We start from the raw sequence: 16,244 nt of genomic DNA, 5'->3' as shown, positions 1-16,244 counted from the left end.
ACAAATCAATACAACTACTCTCGGCACATTGCCACCCTCTTGTTCGAGGTTTTACTTATCAACCGGCAGAACTTGGCACCTAATGCGGGGCTGCATCGGCTTTTGATCTCCTACGAAGGGGTGTTGTTCAAGGCTGTATCGCTTTGACCTCTTGGATCTCTCTTGTTCGGTTGATATATTTGCATACCTATTTTTTATATATCTTAGTTAATCTATGTCGATGATTCAATTTATCTGTATCGGCCGAATTTTTTCAGGGTTTAGCCAGTATCGACTAAATTGTTTTGTCGATCTAGATTGGCTAAGGTATCTATCACCTAAAAATTAGTCAAATGGTTGGTGTTTAGACTTTATGCTTCTTTTCATAATTAGTTCTGCATCAATTGGGTTTGACCTACTAAGTCGTGCTTAGAATCATAAAAGCTAACCTATCTTTGATTGCCAATAAGTGTTTCATCGTGTTTTCAGCCGATAAGTTATCTGGACGTTGCATTGGCTTTACATATAACTTAGTTTTAGCTAATCGCAATAAACGTTTCATTGATTATCTAATCATTTGGATTTATGAACATCGTATCTCCAGCTGATGTATGCTTTAATCAATAGTTATTTTATCGTATCGTTATTGGCCGATTGGTTTCTATTGGATTATATTTTTTTTATATAGTATTATCAGTCGATTGTGTTTATATCATTATTTACTCAAGTATTAGAGTCTATATTGGATATATAGCCGATTTCTCAAAACCCTATCGACATCGGTTAGTATCGACATTGACTGGAATTACTATATTGGCTTGCTGGCCGATCGGCTCTTTGATGTTCAATTTATATATCTTGTTAGTTGCAGGATCCAACTGACTGGCACGCTCACATCTCATCAATATTTTATACCTGCACTGGAATTAAGCAGATCTCCTAGGCCTTCGTGTGTTTGTCGACACGGTTCGCATCAATGCAGATTTGACACCATTGGTCGGACGCGGAATTTTTTTTTTGTTCGCACTTTTTTTTTGGATTTTGGCTCCTCTGGGCGCGTTTCACTTTTTTTTTTTGCTGTTTCTTTCCAATTTTTTTTCAATATTTCGCATACCTCTTGACAAATGTAGAATTGAAAGTTTTTAATTTTGACTTGAAGTTTTTAAATCTTGACTTGAAAGTTTTCAAATTTTGTGTTGAAAGTTTTAAAATTTTGAGTTGAAAGTTTTTAAATTTGAGTTGAAAGTTTTCAAATCTAGGTTGAAAATTTTCAAATTTGGGTTGAAAGTTTCAAATTTGGGATTAAAGTTTTTCAAATTTGAGATGAAAAGTTGAAATTTTTCAAAATTTGACTTTAAAAAAATTCAAATTTCGAGTTGAAATTTTTCAAATTTGAGTTAAAAACTTTTCAAAATCTGACTTGGAAGTTTTCAAAATATGACTTGAATGTTTTCAAATTGACTTAAAAATTTAAATTGTAGTTGAAAGTTTTTAAAATTCAAGTTGATAGGTTTCAAATCTTTAGTAAAAAAGGAAAACAATGTTATGTGAAAAAAGAAAGTATAACTTGATTGACCGTAATTATCAGATCTAATTACCTAAAAGTTCTGCTAATCACGTTTTTCTCCCGGTTCTTGTGCACGTGCGGCAGCTTTGCGACACGAAAAAGAAAAAGGAAGACCATTGCCACGTGCGAGGTTAGAAGCTAAAAAAAAGGAAAAAGTAAAGTGATGGGCTGCGCGTGAGGGCGTGGGCCGCATGCGGAGCCATGGGCCAAAAATACGCGACTTAAGTTGATGGCACGTACGTGCTAATTAGCAATTCTGGGCGCAAGAAGCGCTCTCTAGCTATCCCGGGCCCTCTGCTCAGCATCTTCGGGGCACACATACAAGTCCGAGTGACAGTAATCATTACATTTTGGCTAATGTGATAGGGGGACAAGGACAAGACTAAGCATAGTACCTTCCTTCCCTACGAAAGAGCGGCCACTATGGACTCCCCTTAAATATAAAAGGAGGACCCGTGCCACTTAGAAAGAGGTTGGAAGAAAAAAGCTGGAGTAGAACCTAGTTCACATCACTCTAAGCAAGAAATCACATACAAACCACATAGTCCCACACACAGGAGTAGGGTTTTACGCATCTATACGGCCTATACCTATATAAACCATCGTGTTCATCTCCTTGTTAAGAGGAGCTCGGGCTCAACTCACCCTCTAGCTGAATCATCTTCAAAAGAGGGAGTGTTCACTTTCCCGTTGTCGGGGTACCAAACTCTGACACTTGTATATATGTATATTAGCTTGATGATAATGACATGTACATATTTTCATCAAAATACTCAAAGTACTAACCACTACATGCATATCCTTAGTTCTATAGTTTACAAAATGTCAAAAGAAAAAGGGCAAATTGCAAAACCACCTTAAATATCACTATGAATTTGAGATTCCCCCTATAATACGGTTTGTTGCAAATACCTCTCTCATAATTCACCTTTGTTTGAAAATCCCCCCAATAGTCGTTGCCTGCCCATTCTTGTGCCCACAAACCCCATATGCACTCATCACATGAATACAAGCAGGTGAGGAGCCGTGGTGGTCACTCATGTCGGTCATGCTCTATATGATATGACTATGACATTCCTAGTGATGGCTCCAAGCATGTCATTGGACAATGGCAGTCACAAATCTTCGCACTTGGCTCCTGAGGTTCGGTGCAGGCTGGTTTTTATTCAGTAGATTTAAGATGAGAACAATGAGCTCGGTGCAACACTCTGTCGCTGAGAAAAAAGATGTGTGCTCGGTGTGACACCATGTCACTGAGATAGAATATGCGTTTGCGAACATGTAGATGAGGAGATACGCTAAGTTGTATAACACATGTAGAAAGAGAAAAAAAATATGTGAACAACCTAGGTGAATTAAAGGGGGGTATTTGCAACAAACCGTCTTATAGGGGGGTGAAATCAAAACCTAGGTGAATTAGAAGGGGGTATTTTGGGGTGTTTTTTTTGCAATTTTCCCAAAGAAAAAACATGAAAATAGATATGAAAATCGATGCTTATGCACCTGGTTCTGATGAAGCAACACTTGGAATACAGAACTACCATTAATTATTGCAACTATACTTTGCTTATTTTAGCTAGTAGTGGAGCGGAATACATTAAGCTATATCAAAAGCATGGTAGATTGACATGTTCTTCCAATGGAAACAAACGAGGAGCTCCTAATTAGCACATGCGCCCCCTGAAGCGTGCGGCGCCCCCGCTAGCTTCCCCCTTCCTCTCTCATTGCCCTCCCCTTGTTCTCTCTCCACCAACACCGGACACCAACGGTGAGTGAGCAAGCAATGGCCCTTTGTCGAGCTCCTCCAATGGAAGAACCTGAGCATGCAGCGGTGCAGCAAGAAACAAAGCGCCTCGCTCAATTCCTCCGGCGGAATCCTTCTGCCCTCTTCCGACGATGCCATAGCCAGGTCAGCTCCAATCCCTCTCCTCTTTTGCGTCAGTGCCTCTCCTCTTTTGCGTCCACCGGCGCCGCCCGGCCTCGTCGGTGTGGACTTGCCAGGTCGGCCTACCCCTCTCCTTCACCTAGCTTTGTCATCACCACAAACACCGGCCCATCACCTTCTGCCCACTCCGCGGTTTCGACAATGCTGCCGCCACCTCACCGCCCTCCCTTGTCCACCACCCACCACCGGTTAGCCACCTCCCAGGCAATCCCTCTAAGCCAATCCCAATTTCCCCCCTCCCAGTGCCACCTTCCCTCACCCATCCCGAATCCCAAACCCTAACCCTATCCCGAGCTTGTTGTCACGCGGTCGGAAACTGCACGCGCTCCCCCCCCCCCCGCCACGCGTGCATGGATTAGGATTCCTGAACAAACGAGTAATACAAGAACAAGATAAATGCAATCTAAATATTATGATGGGGAATTAAACACAAGATAAATTGTTGAATAGAGAATGGGTACATGGTCGAATATATTTAGATTACATCAACCCAGATAATCAAACAAACAAACTATTGGGATATATGAATGATTAGTCTTCAACGAAGCCATTGAGAACTAAAGACAAGATGAACCGTACATGTCAAATTATTAACTAAATAAAACACAACTTACGATGGAAAAGATAAAAAAATGAAGTGCTTTGATTCATGGAGGTGGCACACTTGAGGTGGAAGTCATAGACCTAATCCTTTACAAGATCGATGGCCTAAGTTTAACTCGATTTCAGCACAATACCAGCTTATTTTGACAATTTCACGTGAACCTTTTATCCACACATACACTCTATGAAAATAACAAAAATATAATCACAATTACAAATCATAGAGGACCTTGTATTCAACAGAAGAACCGAGCTCTGTAATTTGTGGGCACGCGAGTGGAGCTTGTGTGTATGAACCCCGTAGCAGGCCAATTGCAATGGCCTTAAACACAGCTTCTGATGGATGATAGTCATCCCATGACCCATACAGTTGAGGGTCATCGCACACCTTGTATTCACCATGTCCACATCTTGCAGTTTCAGATACACCATAAGGTCCTCCTCCACCACAGCAAGCTGCCAAAGGATTCTCAATTCCTGAAACACAATCAGAAAATTTTTATTTAAGCTATCAACGACAACAAAAACCGTGATTTGTCAATGCAGAAATTAGCATGGGAGTGCATGACATGGGTGCTGAAAAATAAAGTAGCCAACTTGATAATAAATTTGTGGAGCAGAAATCCTATTTAGCTGTTGTGACTAAGATAAAAAGCATAGATAAAGATTTGCTTTGGTTTGAGAAGCACTAAGGAAATCAAATTTAGATGCCTATTGCTTTTCAGCTCTTGAATATCATGACATCTTTTCCTATTGCTTTTCAGCTCATCTCCTCTTGACACTTTGCTGTCTACTACGAATAGTTGAAGCAAGAACAAATATAGTGTTTGTCATCAAGCGATTCATTATCAACATAGAAAGTAGAGTAGGGGTACCTTACATGACATGATGAAAATAAACTAGTGGACCTGGCAAATAAATGAAGGGGGAGAAATCGTATTTAGCTATTGTGACTATGATACGAGCATACAAAAAGATTTGCTTCGATTTGTTTGAGAAGCCGTAAGGAAATCGAATTTAAGCGAACACATATATAGAGTATTTTTGTGTAAAATAAATACTAAAATTAATAGTGTTAAGCTTTACAAAAGAAATCAGAGTAGCACTGGTGGAGAAACCATCTTTGATCGGTCAACCCAAATCTACAATAGTCCCGGTTCTATTAAAAACCAGGACTAAAAACGATTTTTTGTCCCGGTTTATAAGAAGAACATGACTAGATGATCTTTATTCCCGGTTTGTGTTACCAACCGGGACTAAAAATCATCTTTAGTCCCGGTTGGTAATATGTCAGACCGTGTCAGGCGCCTAGGATCTTTAGTCCCGGTTTGTAACACCAACCGGGACTAAAGATCTAACTTTAGTCCTAGTTGTTGTTACTAACCGGAAATAAAAATCAACACGTACTATATAATCCCTATTACTTATCCTTTTCTCTCGTCCACACAACAAACTCTATCTCTTTCTTTCTTCCTTCCTCTCTAACTCATGCCTTATCTCTTTCTTCCTTCCTCTCTTTTTTTTGTGGATCGAGCGAGATCGAGGGCCGGCCGGGCGCCGGGTGGCGGGCGGTGCGGCCGACGTGGCGGCGGCCGGCGCGGCGGCGCGCAGGGCCGTGCGGCGGGGCGGCGGCCAGCGCGGCAGCGGGCGGCAGCACGTAGGGCGGCGCGGCGGCAGGCAGCGCCGCGCGGCGGTGGCCAGCTGGCGCGGAGAGGAGGCGGCAGCGGCCGGCCAAGCGGCACCTCTGTGGTTTTTTTTTACAATTTGTGATTTATTGCATGATTCTGTGATGTATTTGATTTGTGTGCGATGTGAACTTGTGATGTATTTGCGATGAATTTTGTAGAACTTGTGATGTAATTTGATTTGTGTAATTTTTTTTAGGATTTGCAATGTATTTGATTTATGTGTATAAGTAACTTAAAGATTTGTGATGTAGATTTGGGATGTTAATTTGATTTGGGATTTGGGATATGCATCCCACTTGATTCGAGAGAAAATAGAAAAGAAAAAAAAAGGAAAGAGGACCACCTGTACTGCTATTATTCCCTCTTTAGTCCCGGTTGGTGTTACCAACCAAGACTAAAGATCGATCTTTAGTCCCGGTTATTTCACCCAGGACTAAAGATAGCGATCTTTAGTCCCGGATTCGTAGTCTCGGTTGGACAACCGGGACTAAAGGAGGGTTATGAACCGGGACCAAAAAGCACTTCTCCACCAGTGTAGATACAGTAATGAATTAACAGAACTCACCAAATTGTTCAGGGGAAAAGAAGATTCCCATAGCAGCTCCATAGTAATCGGCATAGATGATGGCCACATCAGGATGAAGCTTCCGTAAATTTTCCAGTTCATCCATAAGAAGTTTGTTGTGGTATTGCGAGAACCCGTTCATCCACCTGAGGCAACCTGTCTCTGGCTCATAATCTTCCTTCTTACCACTCTTGAATATCATGAGATAGTATGGAATACATCCAATTGGGAGATTACCAGGAACAACTAACGTCTTGGCTCCGAGCCCGATCAATTCCTACAAACTCAACTCTATTGCATTATAGCCATATACACTTGTTCCGTGTTGTGATACATGAGCTTGTTATGGTGAAAAAGGACTAGTTATACAAACGAGTGAAGTGAGTCCATCTCTAACAATCCAAAAAGTCTTATCTTTAGACCATTTTGATCCATTTACAAATATTACAACAAATATGATCAAGACATTTATAGTTCTCACACATACTCCCTCCGTCCCGGAAAAAACCAACCTAGGAGGGGATTTGACCTAGTACAAAGAATCTGAACAGAGGGTTGTCCAGACTCCTTGTACTACGAGGGGTCACAACCCCTCCTAGGTTGGCTTTTTTTGGGATGGAGGGAGTAAATAAGAAGTTGTGTCACAACTACAAAAGAGGAATTCCATAAAATATAGAATAAGACATCAATAAAGTATAAATAACAAGATGTTTTTTTCCCATGTAAAAAAAAAGGTTGTCTCCCATCCTTGAATTGATGCTAGTAATGGGTATGAATCAAATTCTTGCATCTAGGTATACAAAAACCATAAGTTGAAAATATTCAACAAAATTGAGCCAATTAGTGTATTTCAAACCTTGAGGCCCAGGCACCTTATATATATGTATGTATGTATGTCCATAGGCATATTACTTACAGTGATTGTGGAAGAAACTTCGGCAATGACACTCGGAGTGAAGCTGCGAATCTTTCTAATGGATACCCCACCGATAAGAGGATGGTTGTAATCGTTGCCACCAATTTCTCCGACTAAGAACAGAGATTGTTTCATCATGTCGTTGCAATCTGTGATATAAACATGGTTAGAATTAGCATGTAAATATGTAGTATTGTTGAAAAGGGCCTTTAAGTATCAAAATTGATGCTTTATATGGTAGTTAAACGTTCATCACTATCTGCATATTCATTTTTTTAGCATGTTACAAACCAGATTTGTAGCAACATAATCTTTCCACTAGCATATTAATTGATTTCAGATTTTTTTTTTGTAGGCCTTTGAGGAGTGTAACCATTTCTCACTTGACAATCACATCATGCCAACCATATATTTAGCAGTGGCATGGTGTGCGTTTATGAAATACTCTTAATAATTTATGATTTCATCCCATGAGTATGTCTATTTAGAAACCAATGCATTCAGATTTGTAGTGCAAAATGAGGAGATAAGCAAAATGTCTGAAAATGTCTCTTTATTGAATTTAATTTTAGGAAAATACACTATCAATTATTGTGTATCTCGATGATTAATTGATATGTCATGGTTTGGATGTTGGGGGGGGGGAATATCCAATGAAAACCATCAAATAAGTAAAAACCCGTGAAAACCGAACCTAAAGGTTTTCTAAATTAATGAAAAAAAATACTAGTGATAGGTATATACATGAAATATATTCAAGTTCAAACTCAAGTTCTGGAGAACAAAAAGACAAATTTTCGATTAACAGTAGATTTGGTGGGAACGTATTCATGCTTAACAAAAAGACAAATTTTAGATTAACATTTCTTCATGAATTTAGAAAATGTTTACATCCAGTTTTCTCACGGGTTCTCATCGAATATCCCCCCGGATGTTGGAATAGACAGTATTCCTTAGTGCAACCAGAAGCCACCAATCTTCAATCCATAAATAAATTCCACTATTTCTTGGTAATGATGAATTGCTTTCCATATTTTTGTTGGTGCAGTTCTCCTCTTTGGAAGCACAATTTATTGTTGTGCCATAAACTAAGTAACCACATTTGACTAAGTAACCACAACACATAAGAGTTTATCTTTCCGACTTTATTCCAGACAATCCAATATTCCCACTTCTTAAACAGAAAATGAACATGGAAAGTTAAGGAAGGTAAACTAAAAAAAGTGAGGTACAATGTTTCTACCATCCACGGCACTGATGCCGAACTTTTGAACTAATAGTAGATGATGGTTTAACCACAACTCTCACTGGATGATCTAGTGCCATGAATTGTTCTATTAGGATTTATGAAATTCTCTTCATTCTCAAATAGATTATGTCCTAGAATGAGTGCAGTACAAACCATCAAATCTTAAGTCACTAATATATATAAACATATTAAGATTTGATATGTTAAAATGACATTATTATATTTTCATGGAAAATATTTTGCTGCAACTATATATATATTTAATGTTTCGTATGATAAGAGATAGTGATACAACATGCTGATACAATGTAAATACCCTAACAAGTAAAGAAATGTAGGGACTATCAATATATTATCATGAAAAATATTTTGATGCAACTTTATCTTTAATGTTATATGCTTTTTGCCGTGTTGCTTGCCTGGGACTAGGTTGCCGCAGCGTACACACACATGACGCCATGGGGCTGCTCCGCGCTTGCCTTGGATTAGTGAATTTGTTTGCTCAAGCACACATGAGCCCAAGACCACCATACCATTAACAGTAAGTCATCACAATCTATCAAACCGATGCACTAGCCAGTGGTTAAATGTGTCATGCAGCCGTAAGGGGTGCACAAGCCTCCTTTGCCCATGCATTCGCCAACCTATCTCTTTCCTACTTTTACGAATAGAATAACCAATCCAGTATAGTGGCATTCGCTTCTCGGCTTAGTATAAAAAACCGGAACCATACCTCTCACCGGTTTGGTCTAGTAGAAAGACCGCTTATGCATTTGACCGGTAAGAACCCTGTGAACCGGGCGGGTTTTGGTGAAAACCGGTGAACCGGGCTAGTAAGAACTAGTGGTTCATTGTCAGTTCAGCTGGCCTTGTAAGGCCCATCATCTTACTCTATGGCCCATTTACATTTTATGCAAAATATAAGAGAAAACATATGTGGGAAACTGGGAAGTGACTTGAACCCATGACATGTGGGTTGGGAACTTGTCAGCCTTACCATTTTACTAGCTAGCTCATCTTGTCTAATAAAAACATATAGTAACTATATACATCCGGTTCAGCACCTGAACCGGCTGACCCGGCGGTCCGACCGGTGAACCAGTGAACCGACGAGGTCACTGGGTTGATCACCAGTCTGGTTTTTTTTTTACTATGCTTCCCGGATGGAGGTGTGATGGGAGAGGCGCACAACTAGCAACCACACGACTGGGCTAGAGCGGACAATAGGCGGCGTACCATCAGAATGCACACCCCTCTGGCCGCTATCTGCTTCCTAGCTAGAGTGTGTTGCCATAGTGTTGGTGATGGATGGTGGGATCTAGTCAATAATAGGTGCATAGAATTAGTGACGTGCAGCAGGATCCGGTGGCGATGGGCATAAATAGAGCAAGATCCACCCAGCATTAGCAATGGATAGATAGAGAGAAGAGAAGTATAGACAACCTTATAACTAATATCTGCAAATATATTTACTTCAACATTATTTTTATATGGGCTTATAGCAGTAGTTAGCTCAAACTTACCTCTGAGCGAAATCTTAAGCTTGGAAGTGTGCCCAATATCACCACCATCCAACCCCTAAGACCTGGTATAGTTCGCGAAAAGAAAATTTTTGGGTGTCACATCGAACGTTTGAACGGATATCGGAAGGGGTTTTCGGACACAAATGAAAAAACTAACTTCATAACTCGTCTGGAAACTGCGAGATAAATTTATTAAGCCCAATTAATCTGTTATTAGCATATGTGGGTACTGTAACACTTATGACTAATCATGGACTAATTAGTCTTAAAAGATTCATCTCGCGATTTCCATGCAAACTGTGCAATTAGTTTTTTATTTTTATCTATATTTAATACACCATATATGTGTCCAAATATTTGATGTGATGTTTTTGAGAAAAAAAATTTAGGAACTAAACAAGGCCTAAACCAAAAAAAAAAGTCCAAAATATAGTTTCTGGTCTCTCCCACCACCTTCATGGCATTAAAGCCTCACCTACTGGCGGCTGCTGGAAACGGATCATCGGCAGTGGAGGATAAAATGCGGATAACCTACAAAGTGTAGTGTGTTTGCATTAGAGGCATCCATCATTCCATTAACCGTTGGATCGAAAGCAAAACATCGCGATCTTCTTCTGCAGTAACAGCTGCTACAGTAAGTAAGGTCACCGTTTACCCTCACAGCCTCACTGGAATTACTACCGTGTATAGAATCGATGCCACTATAGTACAACAGAAGATTTGGATACGGGAGACCGCGACTGCTAGCTACCCTCACCTCCTACCAAACTGTTACTTTGGAGCGTCATCGTCAGAGGTGGCAAGGTGCGTGGAAGGAGAAAGAGTTCAATAGACGAACATATATACCGGCAAGATCGTCTGGGCAGAGCAGGCCGAGCGGATCGCGGAACCAGTTCATCTCCATGTCGAGGTGCACGGTGTCGCGCACGTGCACGCCTCTCTCCCGGTAGAAATCCGGGCTGAGCGCCGTGGCGCCGCCCACCGCGAAGTTGGCCCCGTGGGCGAAGTCCCCCGCGGTCCGCCCGCTCCAGTACGGCCGCACGAATGGCAGCCCCAGCGCGTCAGCTGCGGCCAGCGCAACGCGCGCGATTTCCAAATCTCAAGTAATTAGTAGTACTCCTGTGTTGGATCAAGCAAATACAGGGAGGAGGGGCTGGATTGGTTGCGACTAGCGTACCAATGAAGTCGATGATGAGGCGGCCGTTGGAGGCGCGGCCGGTGGCGCGGTGGAAGAAGGTCTCGCCGTAGGGTGGCCACAGCGTGGGCCGGCGGGAGTCGTTGCCGTAGAGGAAAGCGATGTTGCCGGTGTCTGTAAGCGAGTCCCCGAAGCTGAACACGCGCGGATAGCACGGCGCCGCCAGTGCCTGTGACGCCGAGAGCAGCACAGCCACGGCCGCCAGCACCACCACCGCAGCTCTCCTCTTCTCCCGGAGGTAGAGGAAGCCATTCTTTCTCTCTGCTCCAGTCCAGAATTCGAGATGGAGCAGCAAATAAAGGCGAAGCGTCGGTCAAGCGGCTCGGGGAGTTGTTTTTTCGTCGCTGTTTGGCTTGTCACTGCGGCACTGTCAACTGGGGCCGAGTACAAGGAGCAGTGGGGCACTGGGGCCTGTGGTTGTTGGTTGTCAGTTGTCAGTTGTCACAGGCACGGCTACCCTCCATCCTCCACTGGACAAGCGGGGAAGTATCTGGACAAGCTGAGAGAGACACCAGGGCTCATGATTCCGACGAAATTCGGTCGGATTTCGTGAAATTTTGACGTTCCGACGAGACTCGAAAGTAAAAACTGTTTGAGATTTCGAGAAGTTTCATTCAAATTCAAATTTAAATTGATAAAGAAAGAAAAAATAAAATAAAATCTTACAAATATTATGATATCCATAGAACTTATTAGGATATAAATTTTCGAAAAAAATGATGTATTGTGTGTATCTACTAAAACTTACATCATGAAAAAAAAAGAATTTCAGCAAATTACATCTATTACAAATTATTGATCGAAATTTCGATGATTTCGATCGGAATTTCGCTAAAACCGACCGGTTTTCGAGAACTTGTTGGCAACTTAGGGATTTTGTATTCAAATTTTGGTTTATGAAATTTGTTCGGAATTTACTGGTTTTCCACCGGATTTCGCGAAATTCCAAATTCCGCCAGTGTCCGAAACAGAAGGGCTTGTCGGAATCGTAAACCTGAGACACACACTCTTTGAAGTTTTCTTTTTTTCGAAGAAACACGCGCTTTGAATTTTGAAGTACACGTGGAACTTAATATTTTTGCACACGAAAGATTTGGTCAGTTTTTAAAGTAAAGATCTGAATGTAATATGCAGCACTCTATTTACCGGTGGCCATCTGCCGGTTACCTCTTCCGATTATCGCTTCCACACAAGTATAGTAACCGGCCGATGCCTAAATTTGTGTATGCGAGTAGTGAGCAATTTCTTGTTTTCAAAAATGCTGTCACAACATGATTGGTGTTTTTTCAATTGATGAAATAAATTCTGATCTTTGCTTAAAAAAACTACATCTACTTATTACTTGGTTCACTCAACATAAAGCAAACTAAAAATCCTACAACTGATCTAAGACAGTACTAATTATAGCCACTCACGCTTAAGGAGAAAAAAATGTTCTGTTATAAAATCTCTATTCGAAATTAACAAATACTAGCCAACAACCCGTGCAAATTGTTACTAATTTTGTAAGTATAACGTTTTTCTTTGTATTCTAATTTTAATTCACACCAAAGCCTTATTATAATTTTTTGGAGTTTTTTATTAATTTAATTTAGAAATTATGAATTACTAAGTATCAAGAGAGAGTCTTAATTATATTGTTTTTCACCATTTAATAATTTTGAAATCGACAACAAATCAATAGTGAGAATAGTGAGTTGTGTTCTAAATGTACCATTAGAAATGCAAAATAGTGTAGCCTATGACAATAACTAGAGAACACACGAACCAAAACCCAGAAGTATGCATGAAACATTCCCGAGAAAGGCAAAAGGAAGGAAGAGGCGACATCACGGCGGCAACAGCCATCTAGACAAGGTGAACAAAGAACTAATTTACATATCTTCTAGTAACCACTAAGCCTTGTGCTACAATATATAAGTTAGAACATTACGCCACATACTTATAAGAAACAAAGAAAAAAGAAATCTCAAAAGTTTAGGAAGACGAAAAAGAACTATAAATAAAACCTCATGACAAAAAAAAGAGAGAAGAAAAATGAAAAAGTCAACATGTCATTTAGTAACAGTTGTGATGTAGAACAGTACTGTGGTTCTATAATGAGACAACAATACCACATTCCTTTACATATTTTAATCACACATATTGTGTATAATAAAAAATATAATTACAGAATTACAAGTCGTACATGGCCTTGTGTTCAACAGAGGAACCAAGGCCAATTATCTGCGGACAAGAATTAGTGATGCTAACAATTGGAGGTTGAGTGTATGAACCCTGTAGCAGGCCAATTGCAATGCCCTTGTATGCAGCTTCTGATGGATGGAAGCCATCCCACGATGCATATTTTGCTGGGTCATCACACACTTTGTATTCGCCATATCCACAGCGTACAGATGCAGATACACCATAAGGTCCTCTTCCACCACAGCAAGCGACCAAAGGATCCTCAATTCCTGAACCGCAGTTTATTAGGAAGTGTTAAACAAGCTACCGACAAGAAAAGTTGTTCTTTATCAATGTAGAAAGTAGTGCAGGAGTGCATTCCATAACATGATGAAAATAAAATAGCCAACCTGGTAAATATATGGAGTGAGAGAAACCCAATTTAGATGTTGTGATTGTGGTACAAGCATATTTACAAAAAGATTTCATTTGTTCGAGATTGCCATAGAAGTCAAATTTAAGAGGCCAACAGAAAGTTTTTTTTTCCTTGTAGTTACCTACAAACTATAATTAATAGTATAATGCTTACAAACAGTAATGAAATAGCTTCACTGACCAAATCGTTCAGGGGAAAGGAAAACTTCCATGGCAGCTCCATAGTAATCGGCATAGATGATGGTCACATCAGGATGAAGCTTGCGCAAGTTTTCCAATTCATCTACAAGAAGTTTGTTGTGGTATTGCGAGAACTCATTCATCCACCTAAGGCAACCTATCTTTGGCTCATAATCTTCCTTCTTATCACTCTCAAATTGCATGAGGTACATTGGAATACATCCAATTGGGATGTTACTGGGAACAACTAGTGTCTTGGCCCCAAGTCCAATCAATTCCTACGAACTCAGCTTTGTTTCATTACAAGCTATGTAATATTGTATTGTTTTGTGAAACAGGAACTGAAGGTATATAAAATGATGCAACATAGGCATATTACTCACGGTGATTATGGAAGAAATTTTGGCAATGACACTAGGAGTGAAGTTGCGAATCTTTTCAATGGACATGCCGCTCATAAGAGGAAGGTTGTAATCATTGCCTCCGATTTCTCCAACCAGGAAAAGAGATTGATTCATCATGCCCTTGCAACCTGTGCGATAAACATCATTTAGAATCCGTATGTATGGATAATAATAGTTGAAAGGGACCTTTAACTATCAAAATTGTTGCTTTATATGGTAGAGAAACTATCTTCACCTACTACTTCCAGCATGTCCGTTTATTATCCTATTATAAACTAGACAGATTATGTTCATTTGTAGCAACACAATCATGAATCATTGACCTGACATATTTGTTTTTTTTTCAATTTTGTTCTATGCAACCAACTCAAGGGTAAAACAATTGATCACGTGGAAATCATATAATGTTTACCAAATATTTGGCAGTGGCATGGTGTGTATTATCATATACTAGTATACTCAAAATATTGTTAATGATTGTGGTATATCTCCAGGCACGCACCTTTCTAGACAATAAAGCCCCACCTACTAAATAGCAACCGCTACGATTTGTGCTTAGAAAAGGAGAACTGCCACGATCTCTCGTTCAAAACGTCATTGTCAAAGGTGGGTGCAAGGCGAGAGGTGTTTGTTGATTCAAACATACCGTCCATGTCGCCGCCGGTGCAGAGCATGCCGAGCATATCACGGAACCACTCCATCTCCATGTCGAGGTGCACGGTGTCGTCGTCCATGGGCACCCCTCTCTCCCGGAAGAACTCCGGGCTGAGCGCCGTGGCGCCGCCCACCGCGAAGTTGGCCCCGCTGGCGAAGTTCCCCGCGGTCTGCCCGCCCCAGTACGGCCGCACGAACGGCAGCCCCATCGCTTCAGCTGCGGCGCGGCGCGACGAGGCGTACCCATGCACACCACGCGCGCGCGAATTATTCCACATCTCATATTAGCAATGGATCGAGCGATCAATCGATATGCAGACGAGGCCTGGATGGATGACGAGGCGTACCGATGAAGTCGATGATGAGGCGGCCGTTGGAGGAGCGGCCGGTGGCGCGGTGGAAGAAGGTCTCGCCGTAGGGTGGCCACAGCGAGGGCCGGCGGGAGTCGTTGCCGTAGAGGAAAGCGATGTTGCCGGTGTCTGTAAGCGAGTCCCCGAAGCAGAACACGCGCGGGTAGCACGGCGCCGCCAGCGCCCGTGACGCCGCCGCCGACAGCACAACCGCCACGGCCAGCACAACCGCCGGCGGCGAGAGTCCTCCGGAAGTAGAGGAGACCATCCTTCCTACACTTTCGTTTCCTTCTGCTCGAGGTGGTCGTCGGGCACGAAGGCGAAGCCGCCACTGGGATTGGCTCTGCGGTGGTTTTTCGCGTTGGCCTAACGTTTTATACTCAAAAAATATGAGATATTTAACCATTTGCCACATTTAGATGTGGTAATTAATTTTTTGCCACTGGACCCACATGTAATAGATATATTTGGACCCACATGTCATTGAGATAGGGATGACAAATAGTTATTTACCAAATCTAAAAGTGGCAAATAGTTAAAAGCCCCAAAAAAAATACAAATACTCTAATAAACGTGGCTCGTTAATGTTAGTGGACTCGAATGACGAGTGCCCACAGGTCAGTGGGCCTCTGGTCGCTTTTAGCCTGTTACACATGAATGAACGGTGACAGGTGTATGCTCCATCCTCCACTAAATGCACTGTGAAACGCAGTATAAATTAACGTAGACGGTAGACGTTCACGATACTTACACACTCGTCCCTCTAAACATATACATCATTCTCCGTTGAGATAATAATTAGTCGTAAATATAAGCACCTATATC

The 16,244-nt window shown here is 41.4% G+C and overlaps 1 protein-coding gene and 1 pseudogene across 1 annotated transcript; both read right to left on the bottom strand.

Annotated features, from left to right (window-relative positions):
- Nucleotides 1–3,894: 3,894 nt before the first annotated feature.
- Nucleotides 3,895–11,694, bottom strand: LOC127783251 (GDSL esterase/lipase At1g28600-like; annotated as a pseudogene).
- A 1,574-nt stretch (nt 11,695–13,268) lies between these two features.
- Nucleotides 13,269–15,772, bottom strand: LOC127755593 (GDSL esterase/lipase At1g28600-like). Its single transcript, XM_052281278.1, has 5 exons — nt 15,417–15,772; nt 15,062–15,286; nt 14,395–14,543; nt 14,013–14,289; nt 13,269–13,686 (listed from the first exon to the last, which is right to left on the bottom strand). Exons 1-5 carry the CDS (start codon nt 15,685–15,687, stop codon nt 13,406–13,408), a joined length of 1,203 nt encoding a protein of 400 aa, XP_052137238.1. The 5' UTR covers nt 15,688–15,772; the 3' UTR covers nt 13,269–13,405.
- Nucleotides 15,773–16,244: the final 472 nt, after the last annotated feature.

This window comes from Oryza glaberrima, chromosome 1 (genome assembly GCF_000147395.1).
Source record: "Oryza glaberrima chromosome 1, OglaRS2, whole genome shotgun sequence".
In the NCBI taxonomy this organism is placed as follows: domain Eukaryota; kingdom Viridiplantae; phylum Streptophyta; class Magnoliopsida; order Poales; family Poaceae; genus Oryza; species Oryza glaberrima.
Note: the sequence above shows the minus strand (reverse complement) of the source record. Positions and strands in the feature narration are given on the sequence as shown.

Excerpts from the sequence above, each read along its gene's own strand:
- LOC127755593 (XM_052281278.1), bottom strand. The coding sequence starts at position 15,687 with ATGGTCTCCTCTACTTCCGGAGGACTCTCGCCGCCGGCGGTTGTGCTG. Across the intron at positions 15,287-15,416 it reads CCTCATCATCGACTTCATCG|CTGAAGCGATGGGGCTGCCG; the intron begins GTACGCCTCGTC and ends GCCGCGCCGCAG. Across the intron at positions 13,687-14,012 it reads CCTTTCCCCTGAACGATTTG|GAATTGAGGATCCTTTGGTC; the intron begins GTCAGTGAAGCT and ends ACTGCGGTTCAG.